Genomic DNA, 23,029 nt, shown 5'->3' with positions numbered 1-23,029 from the left:
TAAGGTTCAGTAGTCACCAAAGGAGATAAATAATGAGAGATATGACTTGTATTTGTCTGTACACGTATTGGCCACCAAACACGCAGCATCACCGTGTGGCTGACTGCTATCTCGGGACCAAGCGTTTAAAGTTACGACTTCCTATAATCACACTGTGTCTCTTGATTTTTGTGTTCCTCGGGGTCACTGTAGGTTGAAACGTGAGTGAAAATCGGAAGTGTTGGAGTGTGGAGCGATAATATCTGTTGCTGTGGTGGTGTACCAGCTGTGGTACTGTGGTGGTGTAGCAGCTGTGGTACTGTGGGGGTGTACCAGCTGTGTTACTGTACTGTAATACTAGTATTGGAGGTGACCCCACCCATGGAACTCCTGGTGTCAGGCGTCACTGTATTAAGCCATAAACCTTAAACCTCGACACAGTAAACCACAGCTCCTCTCTACCACTCAGGTTAGGTTACCAGTACCGGTTTAGTATTGGATTGATTTTTAGTTCAAGATATTTCGCTAAAATAATACCAGCGAGTGTAGAAGTGTGTGAGGTGAGTTAGAGCGAGTGTACAGGTATGTGAAGTGAGCTGGAGTAATTGTACAGGTGTGTAAGGTGAACTGGAGGAAACACCCAAGCTTCCTGCCCGGGCTCATTACAACACAACACAACTATCCAGGAAGTCATGTCGTGCTTCAGGTAAAGACAGTTCCCACTCCTCACTCACACACACACACACGTGAGGAACAGATCAGATGGAAGTGCTTGAAACGTGTCTCTCTCTTCAATTCCACAAGACAAAAGACTTCCGAGAGACTAAATTGGGTTTAAAACGAAAAATTGAGCTCTAGTTCGTCACATTCACTGTCAAATGGCAAAAAAAAAAACACGAGAAAACCAGGTGTGTCTATTTTGGTATTTAAAGGTTCATACATAAAGTGATTTGTAAATTCGGCAAAGTCGGTTACAAGTGAGAGTATTAGATAAAAAAAAACCCGAATTTTGAGACCAAACCCCGAATGTTTGGTCAAAAAACCTGCCAATTTTTCTTATATGGAGGAGCTTAGGTTGGGTTATCTTATCAAAAGGGTTAGGTTAGGTTTGGTTAGGTTAGGTTATCAAAGGGGTTCTGTCAGTCAAGGGTTCAAAGGCCACAAGATGCTTTTTCCTCCCTCCATTAAACCTCTGAACTGAACCCTTAAAGTAAGATAAAGTCATGGTTTAGTTAACATTTATCTGGTCAATAAACTCTTGATATTTACCAGCACTTCACTTTTGTCATGCGTCTACGTAGTTATTTCCTGTAACAAGGGAATAAACTTCGGGTTATTTCCTCTAATGTTGATAGTCATCCCCGAGGAGCTTTTAATACACTCTCCCATCATAGACTGTCTCCTCTCATAGGCTATCTCCCCTCATAGACTATCTCCCCTGAAGTCCTCTGCACCTGCCTTTATGACTGCAGACTACCAGTTTTATAGAACAAATTAAGTGCCGTGCAATTTCGATCTAATTGCACTCGAGGGAGATGCCAACTCATGCTAGAAACTTTTACAATGTTATGACTTTACTGTATCAACCTTTTGACCCTAAACACCAGGAACTTCTTGAAGATATTATGTTTAGTACACGCCAAACATATTTACATACCTATACACCTTGAAATTTATTCTTCTGATGTGAAAGATCAATATATTTACAGAATTTGTTATAGTAAGTGTGAATGACGTTTTCTTTATCTATTCTCGAGTTGTAATGTCAAAATACATGGTCTGTGGAAGTGTGTGTTTACGTAGGCGAGTTTAATAGTGATCACCTGACTCTCAAGGCCCCCCGCTGGCTTAGATAGGTGTACTGTAGTTCAAGTACACAACACTGAAAAAAAGATAAATACTTACAAAAAAAAATCGAACGAGCAGATGAATTAATTAGCGAATACAAAGTCGATAAAAAATAAATTAGTGTTGGGAAAAAAATTCTTTAATATGTATGTGTAAAAATGCAGCCTCATTCACCTCCCTGACCTAGAGAATCAGTTCTGTGACCCAGGAGTCTCATTGACAGTGAAACAATTCTCCGTTGCTATTGTTATATTTTTGGCATGTCAGACGTCGTCACTATTACAAAGATTATATTATTTTTTCTTTCTTTCTTTCTTTTTTGTTTATCTCCGTTTGTCTTTTGTCTACGTGCTGTAATCAGAAGCACCGTATCTTGAACCTCCAATAGTCTTGTTTGATGTTATTAAAATCTTATCTTCATTATTCTTCTAAGTAATTCATCTCGTTTATAAACTACGTGGAAAGATAAAACACTTATGAACTACAAGTTAATATAAATAATGATAGAAATTAAGGTTGAAATAATCGATCAGGTTAATCTGAAATATTCATCCAGTTAACAAAAAGACGAAGTCATCACCGAAGAGAAAGAGAGTTGGAAAGTTGTGAGTAAGTATGCAGTGGTTCGAGTATGCAGTGGTTCGAGTATGCAGTGGTTCGAGTATGCAGTGGTTCGAATATGCAGTGGTTCGAATATGCAGTGGTTCGAGTATGCAGTGGTTCGAGTATGCAGTGGTTCGAGTATGCAGTGGTTCGAATATGCAGTGGTTCGAATATGCAGTGGTTCGAGTATGCAGTGGTTCGAGTATGCAGTGGTTCGAATATGCAGTGGCTCTATTATGCAGTGGTTCGAGTATGCAGTGGTTCGAGTATGCAGTGGTTCGAGTATGCAGTGGTTCCAGTATGCAGTGGTTCGAGTATGCAGTGGTTCGAGTATGCAGTAGTTCGAGTATGCAGTGGTTCCAGTATGCAGTGGTTCACAGGGACAATGCTCCTTGCCCCAGCACAACATGACACCAACCGGATGTGGCTACGAACTGCTTGCAACCTCAACCCAGCTTACAAGTCACTGCACACTTTCTGTTCTTCGTCCGTTTAGTAAGTTGTTCTGTTGTTGTGTGTGTCTGTTCAGTTAGCTGTTTTCTGTTCGTTCAGTGAGTTATTACTCTAGTTGACAGCTGAGTGACATGTACTGTATGTGATAGCTAGGTGACATCTAGACAGAGATAACAAAAATGTACAAGTTACTCACTTTTCGAGTTTGTGAATGAGGCTGGCGACAACGTGATGCATGTGTGGTGAAGTAGTCGCAGGCTTAACCAATCAACAGTTGAGTTGACTCCTTGGCGACCAATCAGAAGTCTTGGTAAAATTATTCCCTTTCTATTCATTCGATTGACGTGATATCGTTGACGCCTGACACCTGAAAGTGGATTTTCTCGAGAAACATCACAACAAAATCTTAATTAAACTCAATCAGCAGTATCAGCCAAGAACGTGTCTAAAGTTTCAGCATGGATGGCGAACGCTGACATCAGATACCCTGTTACAAATGTTTTGTTTTTTTCGGAGGAGGTGGGGGGGGAGGGGAGTGGGGAGTTTCAGTTAAATTTTGCCAATATAATACTCCAATTTTTCAGAAAGAAGTGCTCGTGTTGGTGTGTGTAAAACTGGACAAACTATGTAATACGGTCATAAACCATTACACCAATACCGTCAATGTACTGTGCGTATGTAAATAAAAACTGGGCTAGATTTAACAGGTTTTTGTGTGTAGGAAACATAACCTCACACGAGCCAAGTTTTTACCCAGACATATTCCAGGTGTGTTGCCAGACGTCACTCTCACCTCTCATTCATTCACCTGACTGGGAAGAACACCTCACCTGAATAAACATCCATCAGACATCTCAACGATAACCATATGACTGACTGAACGAACGTATAGCTTTAGACATCACGTGAAGAGGCTTACCTGAAGATCAGTAACCCCAGCTTTTTTTCGTCTGTTTAAACAACCTAACGTAGGAGATGGTGTTAGGTTAGCGTGGGGGGTGTTCAGTCATCAGGTGAATTAAGCTGGGGTGCCTATTCTCCAGGTGATGCCGTGGAGACTTGTAGAATCTGAAAGCCAAGAGCACAGTAACTTACATAGATCGTGTTGTTAGATGTTTATAATGACGTATACAAAATTTTGTTGGTGGTTTGTGGTGGATTTTTGTCACCTGATAATTAAAGACAGGTATATGTGTATTACCAAGTCTTCGTTATTGATGGTGTGTTACCCATATTCTCTCTCTCTCTCTCTCTCTCTCTCTCTCTCTCACAACCAACTCAAGACAATATCAACACCTCTGCGTATAAATGTGTTCGTGTTGTATCATAAAGGATAACTACAGTATTTCAACATCAGATATTTTCATACCTATGTCGCACATTACTCGGATTCATTCATTTATCAGTAAGCAGTTCCTGAAGATAACATTACACATACACACTACACATTCTACAATACGTACACTAAGTCCATTACACTAACATCTACAGTAACAATTACGCTTCACATTCTACACCACACACACACTACACATTTTACACTAAGACACACTACATCCATTACACAATCTACAGTACATGACCTTCACTACCACTTCTCTGAGCTGATCGAGTTTCTGCCAACGTCTGCTGCCCGACACTCATCTAGAATACCTGAATAGCCTGATGAACACACACATACACACACGTAATGGAAGGTCGTATTAACCCTCAAACATAACTTAATCCAAAACACGAAAACAAATTCCTAAATTGGCATCAGGGTTATAGTAAGGCTCAGCACTCGAGGCGTCTTCACTTAGCACCAGCGAGGAGACAAAATGAATGAGTGAAATATTTGTGTCTCAAGATCTGGGACCCCTACAAGTGCGCCTCTCATGATGTCTTAAGTTTCCTTGGTTTGTTATCGTCAAAGTATTATGGGAAATTTCTCCTTTATACTTTATCATATCGCTGTAAGAGAAAGTATTGAAAGTATTGGATAAAATAAAACTTTCTTTAGAGGTTTTATGAAGAAATAATACTCAGATTAGTATTATCTCTGACTGTAGTATTATCCTAAGCATATTTATCTTACTGGTAATAAAGGCATCATATGTTTGAAAAGTATAATATAATTAATCAGTTCTCCTCCAGATAAGTTCAAAATACTGTGTTGCATAATTTTTATTCACTGATCATTGAAGGAAAGATTTTTTTATAAGAGTTTCTCGTCATCTTGTCCTTCAGAAAACGAGCGTCAGTGTTTACACGAGAGGCACATCTGGGGTTATGTCATATCCCTTGGTTATGTAGCATCCAAATGACTCTCTCACTCTCCATCTTATTTCAATTTCTCTTTCTGTATCAATAGAAAGTAACAGGAACTATACCGCGACTCGTCTCTTGGTCTGCATATCAATCACAGGTCGTGGTGCCTCTCCCTCCAGCATACTCTGCGTGTTTGCATGTGCAGAAAACACCGTGTCTGACTTGTTGCCTAAGCGTCCAACATACTAAGAGGGACTTCACCTCACACAACCAACTACTACTAATGCTGAGAACGTATCTGATTCTCAAAACGTGTAGCCAATAATTACTTCTTTACTCTGAGATGTTAGAACGCATATAACTGAGAGAGGATCAGTGAACTTTTGTACATTCAATATTTTCTTGACCGGTCATGTAAGAACGTATCTAACTGGTTTGCATAACTTACAACGCAATGATGCTAACCTACATATAATAATGGTTGTCCCTCGTGTAACGAGGATGGCTGGCCCAAGGGCCACCTAGGCGTGAATTTGTTTAAAGTCGCCAACACAACAACCACACCCTGAGTTAACGAGCTGCATGACCCAATGTCAAGGAATAGTCCGAAAAGACCGGACAACTCGCCAACTGCACTGGCTAACCATTGCCCCGGAACACGATCCGCAAATCGATTAACATCCAGGTTCCCAATTACTGCTGGGTAGACAGAGGCAAATGGCGTAAAGAAACTTGCCCATAGTTTCACCCTGCCCGGGGGATCGAGTCCGCTTGCTTTTGAGGCGAGGTTGCAGACCATTACACCACAGGTCGCCATAGCTAGCCTTTACAACATGGGGCACACAATAAGGCTCTCACGGCCCTCGTGGTCTGGAACTAGAGAACACCTCTGGCTGTAGTCAAGCCTCAGTGGAATTTCAAACCCATATTTATTAGCTAATATTTAATAACTTGGATTTTAATTATTTTTTCTTCCTTTTTTTTCTCTATTTTTTTACCTAACCTAACCAAACTCCTAAAGAAATAAACAATAACAAAAATATATCTTTAACTAATATCTACGATATAGAAATGTTTATTAATTTAATGTATAAAAAGAAACATTTAAGGATAATTACTGCACTAAAAAAAAGATTGATGAACTTAAGTGAAATGTTGTGGGTGAAGACCATAGATTTATACACTATTGAAGATAAACCTTTTACATTATCATTAGTTTATTCTTCATGACTTGTATAACTTTTCTTGGTGAAATATTTAGACATTTTTTTTTCTTGGTGGAAATAAAGACAATAATCTTCTTTGAGGTAGAATAACTTAGATTAGGGTAAGATTGAGGTGGGTTAGGTTAGGTTAGAATAGGATTGGATAGGATAGGATAGGATAGGATAGGATATTTTAACCCTTTGAGGACGATGGTTTAGCCCCCTGAAGACGATGGCTTAACCCTGTGAGGACGATGGCTTAAGCTACAAGGACTATGGTTTAACACTTAAGGTACGATGGATTAAACCTTTGATAGCGATAGTTTAGATGGTTTACACCTCTGGGAACGATGGCTTAGCTTTTTTGGGGGTGATGGCTTAATCCTTTGGAGACGAATACTTAACCCTGCCAGGATGATAATCTCTTAAGAGTGATGATTTAAACCTCTGAGAACAATAGATTAAATATTTCATCCCTTGAGAGTTAAAATTAAACCAGTTAATGCTATGACACCAAAACAAATAATCAGTCAGCAAGCACATTAGTCAGAATACATATACATTCATAATTATACAGTCCCCTTCACTAGTGCGTTTACAGGGGCTCGTCAGGTTTTGTACAGTGTGGCAGCGCTGTGTTTGCTTACATTCGACAGAAGGAAACTCGCAGTAGTAAACATAGTATCGAATCAAAGTAAAACAATATTAAAACAAATCTCTCAATGTATTGATTTGTGGAATGTTTATATGACAAGGCCCTGTAAACGCACTAGTGAAGGGGACTGTGCATAGTTACTTTCTGTACATTGTGATCTAATATAAACTGTTCCTAGGGGCTGCCAATTACCGTGTGTGTTATCTAGAGGGTGATTGTGTCTGTCTCATGCAGGTATTGGTTGTTGTTGAGGTAATTAGGTTAAGTTCACTTCCTGGTGCAGCAATTATCAGTGTGTGTGGGTTTCATATCTTAAAATAGTTTTTTCTATGGAACTCTATTTTCTCATCCATTTTCTGATAAATATCTACAACTAGTTTGTTGGTTCCTTTCAAACAACGTAATTTCACATAAGTTTTATTAACATGTTAAAAATTTTACATATAAAAAATATATAAGTACATACATGCACGTCACAGGAGTCGGTCGGTTGCCGTGTGTCTCGTGACTATGTCGGGTAAGAAGTGTGTACACCTCTTGATGGTAAACGGCTTCAGGTGTACACGCTCCCACCAGGTGTATAAGATGGAAGTGTAAAGTTTAATATACAAAATATGTACACGAGCAAACTGGGCTATTAAAGCGTCTCTTATATAGAGTTATCAGGTACGTCACAGTCCAGAGGTCGGTGAATGAAAGAGAGCATCACAGCTAACTCCAGGGCCAGCATAGAGGTCAATATTGTCAGTCTTTGAGGTCTGGGGGGCGTGTTTCCCTAGGATGGGTGGGGGGGGGGGGGCTGGTGTATCGTCCACGTTGGGTGAGGAGCTTTAACAAACTCTCAAAATAAAGGTCATTTGTCGTCAACATTTTTGTCCAAGTCGTTTAATGGACTGTGTTAAAGAGTCCCACTGAAGGGTCCAGCCCTGAGGGGACGAACAGATATAAAACAAATAAATATAAGATAAATTATACATGGTTGACGACGAGGCCAAGGGAGTGCCCTAGTGTCTCCTCCTACCAGGGTCAGGGTTGGCTGGCGGGAACTAGTCGTCGTACTTAGTGATGGCGTCGTAAACGAAGTTGGTGACACTTTGCATTAAAGGAGCGTCCATGAAAGAGCGAGCAGTGTTGATGTAGCCACTGTAGGAGTCGTAGTGATTCGAGCCCTGACGTCTGTAGGTGCCAGTACCGGTGTCTCCGTACAAACCCTTGATGTCTCCCTCGTTCTCCACCAGGTAGACTGTGGGAGATAGTCAGTATTAGGTAAAAGTTATATAAAAACAAACTGAGGTCAATCTGAACCTCATACAACTTATCAGTATAAAGAATCAAAGTTCTGAAAGTTATTGAGAAGATTCAACGTGATAGAACTTACCGATGAGCAGAGCGAGAGCGATGATGGCCAGAACAAAGTTAACAACATCGATAGCTTTGGCGCCGAGGTCCAGGAAGGACGTCTTGACTGCGGAGACGGCGGCCAGAGTGCTTCCCAGAGTAGTAATTTTATCCACGGTGAGGCCCCCCAAGGCACCAAGGCCACCGAGGCCAGTAAGGCCACCAAGGCCAGCTGTGCCACCTAAAGTAGTAATTTTATCGGGGGTTAGGCCACCCAGATCGATCAGTCCCAGGATGTTACCAAACTGCAGTAGGAGCGTGTCAAGAGGGTTGGCGGTGATAACCCCTGTGAGCTTGTCAGTAATAGCAGCGGTATCAACCGTTCTCTGTAACAACACAAATCATTTATAAATAAGCAGTATAAAAAAATTACCTCGTATTGGGTCTTTTAGTCCTATCCTAACCTAACCTAACCTGGCCTAATCTAACCTGGCCTAACCTAACCTAACCTGGTAACACAAGACAGTATTTCATGTGGGCGAAACTGTCATAACACCATCATTGTATTATTGATTCGCTGACGTCCTTCTCTCACAGTTAAAATGTACTACGTGTTACTTTTGGGAAGATGTACTACGTGTTACTTGTGGAAGATGCTGCTCCACCAGCGCGAGTCCGGCTTACTATTGCGAGATTCCTTGGGGCCATTCTGAGAGTTTCAATACGATGTAAATACCTGCCGCTTATCATACAGGTTAGGTTAGGTTAGATTAGAGTTGGTTAGTGATGAAGTGGCTAAAGTTAGGTTTGATTAGTAAGTTAGTTAAGGAGTAGTCAGGCTGACTTAGGATACGTTAGGTTAATTTAGGTATGGTATGGATTCAATAGACTAGCTTAGAATATGCTAAGTTGAATTATTTTATTTAAGGTTAGGTAAAATTAGGTCAGGTCTGGTCAGGAGGGTCACTGACCTGTCTACCCTCGTCGAGGTCCTGGTACTGTTGTGTGTTCTCGTCCTCCTGTGCTGTGGCCATCACCACCACGCCCACCAACACCACACCTAACAGTACCAACTTCATGTCTCTCTGCGGCCACAAGAACAACTTATTAAACACATAGACAATACAGTAAAGAAATATAAATAAGTTATAGGTAATAGTTACATCCATTCTAAGATAATAAACTTTTTTTTAATTTATCTATAAAGAGTGACTCGTGAAATATAAAAACACCCATACACAAAAAAAAAAGGAAACAGGACCTAAAAAAATAATTTTTAAATAAGTTACCTCAGACGTAAAAGAATTGTTCTCTTAATACCAAACACTTCTGCAGCCTTCCGGGACCAGCACACACACACACCACGCGCCTCACACTGACTGAGCTGAGAGCTGTCGGTGTTCCCCTTTATATACTTTCACCCCGTCCTCCGCCCTCGTGACCTCCTTTCTGAGTGAGACCATGTCCCACCCAGCCCATAGCGGGGGCCGCGCTCATGTGTAGGGGTGTGGGAGGGTGTGGGTTGATGGTGAGGTGGGGAGAGAGGGTAGAGGGGTGGGGAGGGGAGGTTGGGGAGAGGTGTAGGGGAGGAGGGGTGTAGGGGAGGAGGCGGGGAGAGGTGTAGGGGAGGAGGTGTAGGGGAGGAGGGGTGTAGGGGAGGGTGGGGAGGGAGTAGGTAGGGAGGAGGGTGGGAGAAGGAGAGGTGTAGGGGAGGAGGGGTGTAGGGGAGGAGGGGTGTAGGGGAGGTTGTGGAGAGGTGTAGGGGAGGGAGAGGATGTGGTGGAGGAGCTTTACAGATCAGTCTTCAACACCGTGATCACTTCAGCCATTCTAGAATATTACTTTATCCTTCTAAATCTTGTTTATTGTGGATTTGTGTTGGGTTTTTCTCTGTAACTTTAGACTGTTCTTAGGTATCTGTCTGTGGGAGTTAAGGGAGTCTGCGTCTCAAGAACTACACAATGAATCGATCAGTAAGACGTAAACAAACAGAATACATAAACTCTGTCGGCACTAGAGGGAGAGAGTGTAGGCTGGCAGGACAAGTGTCAGGCTTACTTACTTTTTTTTTTGGTAGCGTTCTCCGTGACGCTGGTTGACTGGCCTTGCTGAGGGGGAACTAAAGTGTAAGCTACACAAGAGGTACTTATATACCTTTTGGCTGTGATCGTCTGACCTGGTAAGACGAGTTGCCAGTTACTAACTTCCTTTATGAGTTTTATCGTCTCATCTCAACTCTGCTTGTTGTTGGGAGAGGACTGAGAGGATCGTAGTGGTAATTCACGCAAGGAAAGAGATGTTAGAAAATGGTGGTAAATAAAATGCTTGAGTGGTTGTAATTGGTGGTAAAGGAGAGAGGTGAGGCAGCTGGATCATGTCCCACACCCGCTCTGGCCCGCACCGCCCCAGCCAAACTTTTACTTGGCATCATCGGGGCAGGAATTCTCTCTTGACTTCTCCTTAACACAGTCTCCTAACGGCCATACATACGACCATACAAATAACCCAATAATCATATAAACATACGTATTTCTTATGTGAATGATGCATGATTCATTTCTTTCGTCTTAATGTTTATCCGAATGTCAACAAAAACCCGGAAATGACGTAATTGGTATAGAGTTAAGGAACTGAGCCGTTGACACCATTCCATTAACGGGTCACTTCAGGCAAACAAAGTCTTCGTATGTAAAACTGACGTCATTATTGAATCTTTTATTGTATTTTCATGAGTAACAAAAACATTTAGAAAAGATTTGTTATAGTTATTTATGGTAGAGATGAGAGAGCTGCTAATGATTAGTTAAATAGATCCCAGTGTGATTAGTTAAGTTAGGTTAAGATTTAAGCCTATTTTGATCTGTAACCGATGTTTTGGGTGTGTGTGGCTGTGAGAGAGTCAGGGTTTGTGTGTGTGAGGCGGGGTGGGTGTGTGTGTGTGTGAAGGAGGGAGGGAAGGAAGGAGGAAGTGGAGGAGCCAACAGTAGTTCTCTCAAGACCTGCCCGTAGTAGTAGTAGTAGTAGTTCTAGCAGGTCAAGCTCTTAATGAGTAAAGCAACAAATATGTGTGGAAGTAGAGCGTCGTGCACCGCGTATTGTTTTTGATGGAGTGTTTGACGTCTTCTTCCTTCTCTGATGTTACACCCTTCCTCCCTCTCTTCACCACACACTAACTATCATAAAGACTGACCTACCAACCAGCTCAGTGTGAGAGGGAACGGTGCGATTGACGGTGTTTGGTGGGGACATTGGCACCTCAGTTCACCTCACACCATAACCACCATCACCACCCGTGAGCTACTGACAGGCGGAAGTTTCACACACACACACACACACACACACGCGCGCGCACACACACAGGTTCATTGCTGACGTCGGCTGTTTTTTCACGAGAATATGTCCAACACCAAGACTCTGCGTGTTATTCCTTCACTTCAGTTCATTTCTCTCTCTTTTCGCTATTACACTACGTATTTAACCACCACCCACACCCCAAAACACCCAACTTTAGACTAAATCTTTTATGGTCACCACTAGCACCGGGTGTATATATATATATATATATATATATATATATATATATATATATATATGTATATTGTTAAACCAAAGTAGTCAGCTAAAGTCCAGCCCAAAGTGGTTATCATGTTAAATAAGCCAAACCAATATTAGTATAAATCGGAAAGAATTAGTGTTCCCCTCTTAAAAAGCAGACCATCCTCGTTAGGTTATTTTAAGAATTCATTTAAACCATTTCCTGCGGCTACCACAGCTCAGCCACGATAGACTCACAAACTGTGGGTCAGAATGTGTTTGCGCGCGTGTAGACTCACCTTCGGCAAAAAAGAAAAAAACGTGCAGTCAACTACACCTGAAAACTCCTACGTTAAGACAAGTGAAGCAGACATTAGACATCTCTCCCCTCTAGTGAGTGTACAGTAAGCAGTGTGTGGTATGGTTTTTGATCAGTTCGTAACTAAAAGTCTTCCCACAATGTAACTTCAATATGCCCCAGGACACAACACTTCACTAACTAAATTCCTCACTTTGGATAATTTTCAACCTGATTTCCACTATAGACACTGAACTCTAGTAAACGAGTTGATTAATATGGCAGCCAGACAGGCATAAGCCAGAAATTCATTCTTGTTCCAGGTCGCCGGGCACTTCAGTTAACCTAAATAAACAAGAACTTCTAACTCCATAACGCCCTTAGAAGCGAAGGCGTAGAGAGTGCAAAGTGCTGTCTTCGCTGTGACAGTGCACGCTACTAACATACAAAATACATACATACATATATAATAGCATACATACACACTTACACTTACAGAGGCTTCACACGCACACACATCGAGGCCAGCTCGAGATTAACCAACATCCTGAAGGAATTAAAAATGTGAAACATAGTAGCTGGCGGCCGTGTGGTGGCGGTGCTCAAGGCCGTGGTATAGGGAGGTGCTGACAATGTGTGGTGGTGGCAGGTGTCATGTTTTTGTGGTGGTGGTAGTGGTGTCAAGGGACCGTTTGTGGTGGTGGTAGTGGTGTCAAGGGGCCGTGTGTGGTGGTGGTAGTGGTGTCAAGGGACCGTTTGTGGTGGTAGTTTCATCAACACCAGTTCCTGTTATCACCAGACACCACCTCTTGACACCAACATCTGAAATACTTCCATTAACTTTTTGATTCTGACACTGAGTTCTTGGTTTGTGATTCTATGTGATGAATGAGGAAACAAAACAATAAAGAGAGAGAGAGAGAGAGAGAGAGAGAGAGAGAGAGAGAGAGAGAGAGAGAGAGAGAGAGAGAGAGAGAGAGAGACAATAAAAGATAATTAACGTGACACAGACAGATAAGGACATATCCAGAGCAATCCTCCCTTATTCTTATTACAACTTCACACTTCACCGCTACCACCAGAGGTCTTCACTGCTACCACCAGAGGTCTTCACTGCTACCACCAGAGGTCTTCACTGCTACCACCAGAGGTCTTCACTGCTACCACCAGAGGTCTTCACTGCTACCACCAGAGGTCTTCACTGCTACCACCAGAGGTCTTCACGGCTACCACCCGGGAGGTCTTCACGCTACCACCAGGAGGCCTCACTGCACACCCAGAGGGGTCTTCACTGCCAACATCACCAGAGGCCTCACTCATAACACCAGAGTCTCACTGCTACCACCAGAGGTCTCACTGCTACCACCAGGAGGGTCTACCAAGCAAAATGCACCAGAGGTCTTCACTGCTACCACAAGGTCTAGAGTATTCCCACTGCCACTGCACCAGAGGTCTTCACTGCCACCACCAGAGAGGTCTTCACGGCTGGGAGTCTTGACAGTCTTCAGCCCGTCTCTGATGTCTGGGAGGCCTTTTTTCTTGATCGCTGGTGTTGTTTGTGTTGATGGGACTATTTGGAAAGATATTGCATTGATTTTCTTTTAAGCACATACCTTAGTGTGTGTGTGTGTGTGTGTGTGTGTGTGTGTGTGTGTGTGTGTGTGTGTGTGTGTGTGTGTGTGTGTTATACAGATTATAAGCTATGACAACCAGCATCCTCATCCACCACCACTACCACCTCCTCTCCTTCACCACTATCACCACCACCACTGTCACCATCATCATCATCCTACCTCGACCAACACCCGTTCCTCCAACCAAAGGATCCCTATTGTAATGAACCTACTCTCTCTCTCTCTCTCTCTCTCTCTCTCTCTCTCTCTCTCTCTCTCTCTCTCTCTCTCTCGTGGTTAAGTTAGATTTTTTCTATCCCTCTAAGCACCCTCAAATTTCCCCTTGTTCCATCTTATCAACTGCTTCCTGCTTCTCTTCCGCCTTTCTTTATCGCGTTCTTCGTCGCTTGCTTCCTCTCCTTTACTACCTTCTATCACCTCATCTTTCTTGCCTTTCTCTCTTTATACGAAATTATCATCACATTTTCCTTTTTTTCTAATTTGTTTCGTTTTATTAATTGCATTGTTCTTCTTCTCCCTCTTCCAGATTTATCATTGTCCCTCCCTTTATGATGTTAGATACTCCACCAACCAGACACTCCACCAACCAGACACTCCACCAACCAGACACTCCACCAACCATAAACTCCACCAGCCTTCCCCAACAACTCCCACATCACCACCTGTAACTTTATGGTCTCAAGGTCTTACAAATTTCAGGTAGTAATATGAGTCAGGCACTTGGCTTCCTCTGGTGTAAACGTCTATCTGTCCCTGGTAATAAACTCCGATAAGGTGCTTCTGACTAACGTGGAACGGCTCCCTTGTCATGGCTCACGAGGTAAAGACCGGGAAGGTGAGAAAACAGAGAGTATAAGGTGATTAAAGTTTTATATTGACTCAGTGGTGTTAGTTAGGGGGATAATGTGGGTCCCGTCTTGTTTCTCGTGTTTATATTTGTAATGTTATGTAGTGTAATGATAGTTTCTTTGTGTTTTATGGTCGTGTATATATTTGGCTATTAGGTTAGTGGTGGGCTGGGTAAGGTAGTGGTGGGCTGGGTAAGGTAGTGGTGGGTTGGGGGGGGTAGTGGTGGGTTGGGGGGGGGTAATGGTGTGCGTGTGTGCAGGTGTGGGTGACGCTAAAGATGGTCTCTGGTTTATCCTAGTGACCCCATTAACTAAGGTGGGGAGGACGAGTTACTCCCTTCCTAGAGAGAGAGAGAGAGAGAGAGAGAGAGAGAGAGAGTCTTCCTAAAAAAAATTCTATCACAGTTTGGTCTCCTATAACGGGGTTTTATTTAAGCTAGAAAGTTTATTGTTAAAATTATTTAATTTCCTGGATGTTATATTAAATTAACCGGTCAGGTACGCTCTTATTGATCCAGTTACGAGGAATATTTTTCACACTTAACTCTTGAAAGTCTTGACCCGGATAACATGTATTCATCCTAGAGTTAATTTTTTTATAAAACTTGATTTGTCTTGTTTTATTTATATTGTTATTTATTATATGTCTGTAATTTATTGTTTGTTTAGGATTGTATTTGTTTATTGTCTCGTTGCTGTTTTATTTTTAGTTGTATTATGTATAAATTTATTGATTTATATATATCTATTTTTCTTATTTTTTATCAATTTATTAAAGTTATGAGACCATGAGCTACAGGTACTTGTGGACGCTGTAACAGACACACAACGAAATAATGTTCATTGTGTTAAGATGTAGACAGCGTTAGTGGCCGCTGTGTGTGTGTCCAGGCTTACAAGCAAGGTTGAAGATACTGTCACCTCATTAAGCTATTGTCTTGCTCTGGAGTTACCTGATGCTTTAACAGGTACTGGAAGGAACTTGATTCTTCTTCAGATTATATTAAAACCACAAACCTTTTCTTCAATAGTATAATGACTTCCTCCTTACCAGAGAAAATTACATTATTTTTACCAAGATTGTTACACTAACACAAAGGCTACAGGTGAAATGACGGCTTCCTACTGGCTAAGGTCTTGTGTGTGTGTGTGTGTGTGTGTGTGTGTGTGAGGGGGGTGTCACAACAGAGGTGCACAAAGACGTGATGTGTATCTCCGCTCTAGTTTTTCTTCTTGGTATTCTTTCCTAACCTTCGTTGTACACACACACACACACACGATAATAAATATAAGCGTACATATAAAACGTCATTCACCTTTTTCCTTGACCGTACCACCGCCGCCATCAGCTGAGGTTGACAAAGAATGAGGCCAACTGGTCACCATTCGCGCCTCGAGGCCTCAACCCAGTGTAGTGTTAAAAGTCTGAGGAGGGGGAGCAGGGGGAGCAGTGGCGGTAGGGGGAGCAGTGGGAGTAGGGGGAGCAGTGGCGGTAGGGGGGTGGGGAGTGGTGGTTGTGGTAAAGGTAGTGGTAGTTTAGTGACGGAGGTATAGGTGGATAGTATATTGGGTTAGTGGCGGAGGGTAGTGGTAGAGGTAGTGGCGGAGGGTAGTGGTGGGTGTGAGTGAAGAGGCTTTATCTTTCATAAAATAGTCTGACAGGAGGCAAAATTCTCCTGTTGTCTTGTTGATGTTTGAGTCTTGCCTCCACTTATGGGCTGTGTATGGTTCAGGTAGTCTCAAACACCACTCAGTATGTGGATGATGATATGAATCTCTCTCTCTCTCTCTCTCTCTCTGTTAATATGTATATAATATGCCATAGGGGTCAATATATACATTCATACATACAGTACACAGAAATGACTAGTTACTATTTTAATTCTCTTTCTTCCTTGGGTTACAGGCATTAATACAAAAGAAAAAATACAATATAAATCTTACATGTATTTATTACGTGAATAATACATAATACAAAAATAAATAACTTAAATAAATAACACAGTCCATTTAAATACAGTCACATATAATATACATTTTAAATACAGTCGTGGTCTCATAGAAATCGTCTAAAATATAAACTGTCTACAAACACACAACAGTTAGAGGCCGGTAAAGCGGTCTCTTCCCCTCACCCCTCTCTAAAAAAAAAATCCTCTGTCGGGTGATATCCTATTGTCGGTAAGGTCAGGGAGTACAAGGTCACGGTATCCTTCCTTCCCATACTGAAGCCGGAGTGAAGGAAGGAAGGAATCGTCCAGAGAGCTGTAGGATGTCTTTGTGAAGGTCAGGTCACTTGGGGGAGAGGGGGGGGGGTCAGTACGGTACTTGTCTTATAATAAAAGTGGAACGTCTAATGATGTCTTTAAAGTCTGAAGATGTCTGAAAGATTGTGTCTAATAAAAGAAGTCTAAAAGTGAGGCGTCTAAAATATGTCTGGTGACTGTGGTGTCTAAATGTCTAAACTGTAATGTCTAAAAAGTCTGAAGTCTCACAAAGTCTTCGGTCTTTCCTAGGTGGTGAAAATCGTCAATAAAAGTTTAATAAGTCTGGGTGATTATTCTCGTCTGTGGTGGGTAAAAAAAGACTTAGGGCGGTAAATCGTCTGCCGGGAAATTCATAATAAGTTTTAGGTCGTCATCAAGAGATCATCGTCCTATGTACAAGTCGTCGTCATCGTCACACGTCTTACAGTAAGTCTTAAGGTACAGAGTCAGTCATCGTCTCCACACGTCACCTTATACGTAAGGTCTTATTTGTCGGTATGTCTAAAAGTGAGTTGTCGAAAGTCTAATTCTCGTCTAAAGTCTAATTCTCGTCTAAAGTCTAAATGGTTCTCTGAGTCTAAAACAACTCGGAAATAAGTCTCGTTGTTAGTGAAAGAACCAAAAATATGTCGTCATGGCTAAAGATTATTAAAGTTTTGTCGTATAAGAAAACAAAAGATTAACGCCTAAGGAAGAAAGTTGATCCCGGCGTCTTGAGAGAGATCGATCGTCATGGTAGAGGTCAGCGAGTTGGATGATTATTTGGTATGAGTTTGATGAGTTTATGGTCTTTTGTACAAGTCCGGGGAGAGTCTCTGACGACGGGAGGTGAACAGAGTCCCCCCGTCACCTACCATTTGTAACACTTTGCTCTTCTCTAGTAGACAGACAGGGTCAGAAATACTGGCATTAAAGTAAAACTAAACCATCTATTATATCCTGACTGGAATCACAGTATATATTGACACTGACTAACAGGAGTCTGATAGTCAGTGTACCGATTATTATAAAGCTTTGAAGACTGACTGATCCAAGGAGGTAAAACGAAAAAAGAAAGCAAAAACAGTTTGCGGTTACATGATGAAGTCAAAGAATTCCGCCGTCGGATATGCCCGCGGGTTGAGAAAGGTCAAGAGTCTAAGTTGACGCGTTGAGCAGTAATTGTTCCGAGTCTGGGTCAAACCTGTTGTTGTGTTTTGTCTCGATCCAATCGTCTTGGAGTGCGTGCGTGTGTCTTGTCTAATGTCTGCACAGTGTAATCTAAACAAACATTAGTGGGTTATCAACATTATAAGGTAGTGCTACACATGTATATTATGGATACGAGGGGAGGAATCGAACCAGCGATCCTTAACCTCGGCTTGCGACCAACCAACAAAAATTAACAGATAGGCAAGGCACAATTGTACGACATTTATAGACCCAGGTCTCTTGGAGGAGAGGTTAGGACACGGGAGAAGGACTTGAGGAAGTGCCTCCAGCAAGTCCTACTTTAACCCCATCCAACATACTTAGTACTTGAAGTTGTCGATAGCATTGTGGACGCGCTCTGTGAGTCGCTGGACGATGGGGAGGTCCATGAAGGATGGAGTGTCGACGGATCTCTTCTGGTAGCCGGTGTAGCTGCTGCCGCCGTCACCGCCGCTGGTCTCGTAGCCGCCAGCAGGGAACGAATAGTACTCGTAGTCCGGACTGCTACTACCACCGAAGACATCCCCGGTGGACTTCTTCAGGGTAACTGAGGAAGAGAAAAATAAAGGTGATTAGCTGTAACTTGGTCCATTGCAACTGTCGCAGTTTTCCATGGTGAGGCGTAACCTGTGTCAAGGAGTAGCCCAGGAAGATCGGACACCTCGTTAACCGCACTAGCTAACCATTATACCTCAGAATTTGATCCACCAATTGACTGATATCCAGGTCCCAATTGCCAATAAGTGAAAAGAAATGTTCCCATATCTTCACCCTGTCTGGGGATCCAACACAGAATACGCACTTGTATGGTGAGTATACTGACCAATATAACACAGGCCGCCATATATAAATGAGTTGAAAACAAAAAATTCTCTTTATGCACAAAATTGATTTAAGATCATTACTTGTGATGTCATTGAAGTTCCCGGGAAGTTCTGAGTCCACGATGAAACTCCCTCAAGACCACATAACATCTCGGTACAAACTAGAGAGAATACTTTACACACCAACAACAAAGACCTGGCACTCACCGATAAGCAGGACGAGGGCGATGAGGACAACAATCCCGGCGGAGATTTCTATGATACTCCCCAGAGGTCCGAAGAGTGTGGTCTTCACCAGCTTGACGGTGTTGAGAGTATTGATGACCTCTGTGTGGGGGAGGTGAGGAGGAAGGGCTAATGGTTGTGTGTGTTTTAGATGTATTATGAAGTTCGCATACGAACACAGTAACTGAAGTTCCCACACAATATCTAACACAGTAAGTGAAGTTCCCACACAATATCTGACACAGTAAGTAAAGTTCCCACACAATATCTGACACAGTAAGTAAAGTTCCCACACAATATCTGACACAGTAAGTGAAGTTCCCACACAATATCTGACACAGTAAGTGAAGTTCCCACACAATATCTGACACAGTAAGTGAAGCTCCCACACAATATCTGACACAGTAAGTGAAGTTCCCACACAATATCTGACACAGTAAGTGAAGTTCCCACACAATATCTAACACAGTAAATGAAGTCACACAATACGTTACCAGCAGTCCTTGGCTCCTCCTGGTGCTCCTCCTCGGCCAGGGCGGCGCCCACCACCAGCACCAACAGTAACAACGTTCTCTTCATCTTCCCAGCGAGAACCAGAGATCAGCGGACTAAGGCACCGGGATGTGTCTACTGCTGGGGACAGGAAGGCGGGGCTGTGTGAGAGAGGGGTGTACGGTTCACGGTCACGAGTTCATTACAACACTAACTGTCGAAAGCCAAATGAACCCAAAGTTCTAATAAAACTGGACCTAACTTAACCTAAACCATGAACACTGAGACCCATTAGAACTGGGACCTCTTAGGGCCGGGGCTCAATAAGACTGGGGCCAATTAAGACTGGGACCTCTTAGGATTGGGACCATTAGGACTGGTTCTAATGGTTAGGTTAGGTTAGTTAACGTGGGAGTTTATCATGACTGGGAGCTTATATCAACACTTCAATATACTAACATAAACAACCTGACTGATATCCTTAAAATTATCTTCCAGACAAACAACAGAAGGACCAAACACACTCGAGTTTTGGTTTAACATGACTACGTTACCAAACTATCAGTGATTGAGACTAAAAAAAAGATAAAAATATTAATGTTAATGATGACAATAATAATGATTATGTATCAAGTCAACTTGTTGCCAAAATATACAACTCCACTTAGACTAAACTTTTAGTAGACTTTAGTCACCAATTCGCTAAATAAACAATAAAAATGGTCTATACATATTGAGCTGGGATAATGGTATACCAAACGTAGATAATATCCCCCAGGACTCTTCTCTCAGGCTCGACTGGTATAGACTCACGTGTGTACACAAGGAGATGTGTTCCGCACCGTGGCTCAGGACCAAGTGTTTGACTCTTGCAGCGCCCAGCGTATACATGGAGGGGTTTATATAGTCTTGCTCGGGTCACTCACACCCAGTACACCTGACCTGTAAACCCAGATGGTGATCCACGCCCACCCACATCATCTCTTCACGCCCATACAACACGTTACACTACTGTATTAAAACGTATATTAAGAGTAAACCTTCATTGGTCTGTGTACAGGCATATAACATAGACATTTAGTGACATAATAAGGCGATTAACGTTGATGATCTGTAGCACCTGCGCGATGTATTGTGAAAATGTGTTTCAGAAAGTGAAAATATCCGACGATCATATGTGCAGCGCCGGGTGACGCAGGCGACTATTGTCTCGTGTCAGTAGTCGTGAAGCTGGTATCTTGGGTTAGGTGTACATAATCTGCTTTATTACTAGATGTTATATGAACCTTCATTCAATGGTACACTGAATTTTCTAGGAATTTCTACAAAAAAATCATGAAGATAATGGCATCCATGAACGTCTGGCGAGCGTTGCCAGAGAGACTCGCCAGCCAATCCGAACATACTTCCCGTAGAGGTTCCAACTGTTCTGATAATCACAATTAGAGAACAAATTATTCATATACCATTAATTATTTCTACACGAGAGAGTAATTTAGGTTTGCATTGCACTCGTTAGCAGCTTAAGAACTGGAGTACGACAGAGTATTTACCTGGAAGAGAAATGTTGGTGGCGGCGGCTGGCATCAGTTGTACTACCGGGACAGACGACCTACGAGGAGGCGTAGGGTTAACGTATATGATCTTGGAGGGAGAAAGTCTGAAAAAATACTTGACCTAGTCTGTTGTAGAAGACGGAACCTCGGAGCTGTCTATTGGCTCCCTGATCCGTGGGAACTTAGGATATAATAAGATATTACGGGAACCGTTAACACACGCAGATATCATCATCATCATCATCGTCTTCGTAGTCATCATTATCATCGTCATCATTATCATCGTCATCATCATCGTCATCAATACGCGAAAAGGGATTTAGAGTGCGCACATAGTTAGTGTAGTAAACACTCGTCTTCTTAAGTCTCCAGCTATTAAGGTCACGAAGGAATGAATCAGAGGCTGGAATTTGGCACTGGGAGGATTAGACCAGCCAGAGGGGCGGGATCATCACAGGTGCCCGCACACAATGTTCCTCTAACTGAAGATTTAAGAATGTGTTTACCAGACTCCCTTAAGCTTTAACTCGAGGATGGTTGAGTGAACAACGCACCGACACCCTGCTGTACCTTTAGATAAAGGTAAATAATTATCATGTGAGTCGTCGTCAGCCCGGACACAAGTCCCGTTTTGGTCGGCAATATTGGGCGCGTCCTTGTGAACAGTTACTCTAGCTGCTGTGTTGCTCATCTCTCTTGTTTTCTTACGATGACGTTAAGTGACGCAACACTATCGACCCATTTGTCTTATAAATCATTTGACTATTTTGCAATAGAGGAAGCTGTTACAGCAAGTGACTGCAGCAGCAGCAGCAGTAGTGGCCTCATGGTCTTGATGGTCGTCATGATAAAGACTGGAGAAGTTTACGCTCTACCATAATGATATGTAAGTTGTTCAGAGTGTAGACTGAAGCTAATGAACAAGAATATAACTATTTTATTTACGTTCATTAAGTAGAGGACTTATACGACTCAGTCCGTCTCGTCTAGTGTGTTATGAACGTCTTGTGGCACCAGAGAACTGAAGACGTTGCTAGTGTTACAGTCTAACAGTACAAAGAGAACTAAGCCTCACGTTATTAATGAGTAAAGTCCGAGAGAAAACATCGAGTAGCACAAGAACCTGAACTAGGTGGGCGGATGGGTGGGTGGGTGTGGGTGGGTTTGGTAGGTGGGCTGGTGGGTGGTTGTAAAAAAATAAGTGGTGTTTTTTGTGTGTTTTAAATGTGCGGTTTAAGTCTGGGTTCAATGTACATGTTTTAGTTCTGTCTTTCATATTTGTATTTTTAATTCTATTTTCATTTAAGAGTTCCATGTATATTTTTTTTATGTGGATATAAAGTCTGTGTTTGAAGTTAATAATTTAAGTGCATCATTAGTTTGTATCGTAAGATTATAAGTGTATTTTAAATCTGTACTTTTATGCAATTAAAGTCAGAATATCAAGTCCATTTAGAGTGTTTTATGTCCCTCTTTCAAAAGTTTACGTGTCAAGTATGCACTCTTAAGTCTGCATTATAAGTGTGGGGGGTGGCGGGAGGGAGACTCGAGGGAGGGAGGGAGTGGGTAGGTAGGTAGGTAGGTTAGGTAGAGCTAACTGGGTCACCCTCGCTATGGAACCCGTGTAGGGAAGGAGGGAGAGGAGGCGCTTACCCTGCCAGCCAACACAACTTGATCCAGGGAGTTTCTCCAGCTCTCTCTCTCTCTCTCTCTCTCTCTCTCTCTCTGTGTATAAAATGCTTACACACACACACACATGAGAGAGAGGAACCCTTAATATTACTCTTCAGTCATGTAAGACGTAAACTACACAGGATAATTTAAAGCAA

General features: G+C 42.3%; 2 protein-coding genes across 3 annotated transcripts; both read right to left on the bottom strand.

The window, feature by feature from the left end:
- Positions 1–7,397: 7,397 nt before the first annotated feature.
- LOC121858447 lies at positions 7,398–10,536 on the bottom strand. Its single transcript, XM_042354890.1, has 4 exons — positions 10,395–10,536; positions 9,303–9,416; positions 8,372–8,717; positions 7,398–8,236 (listed from the first exon to the last, which is right to left on the bottom strand). Exons 2-4 carry the CDS (start codon positions 9,408–9,410, stop codon positions 8,040–8,042), a joined length of 651 nt encoding a protein of 216 aa, XP_042210824.1. The 5' UTR covers positions 9,411–9,416; positions 10,395–10,536; the 3' UTR covers positions 7,398–8,039.
- A 6,290-nt stretch (positions 10,537–16,826) lies between these two features.
- On the bottom strand, positions 16,827–20,542 carry LOC121858354. Of its 2 annotated transcripts, none has more exons than XM_042354786.1 (4): positions 20,458–20,542; positions 19,647–19,805; positions 19,135–19,254; positions 16,827–18,650 (listed from the first exon to the last, which is right to left on the bottom strand). In XM_042354786.1, exons 2-4 carry the CDS (start codon positions 19,729–19,731, stop codon positions 18,424–18,426), a joined length of 432 nt encoding a protein of 143 aa, XP_042210720.1. In that variant the 5' UTR covers positions 19,732–19,805; positions 20,458–20,542; the 3' UTR covers positions 16,827–18,423. The 2 variants fall into 2 exon arrangements, with proteins under 2 accessions (XP_042210720.1, XP_042210721.1); XM_042354787.1 differs by having other exon boundaries at positions 19,647–19,782; positions 20,458–20,515.
- Positions 20,543–23,029: the final 2,487 nt, after the last annotated feature.

This window comes from Homarus americanus, unplaced genomic scaffold, assembly GCF_018991925.1.
Source record: "Homarus americanus isolate GMGI-L3 unplaced genomic scaffold, GMGI_Hamer_2.0 scaffold57980, whole genome shotgun sequence".
Taxonomy (NCBI): domain Eukaryota; kingdom Metazoa; phylum Arthropoda; class Malacostraca; order Decapoda; family Nephropidae; genus Homarus; species Homarus americanus.
Note: the sequence above shows the minus strand (reverse complement) of the source record. Positions and strands in the feature narration are given on the sequence as shown.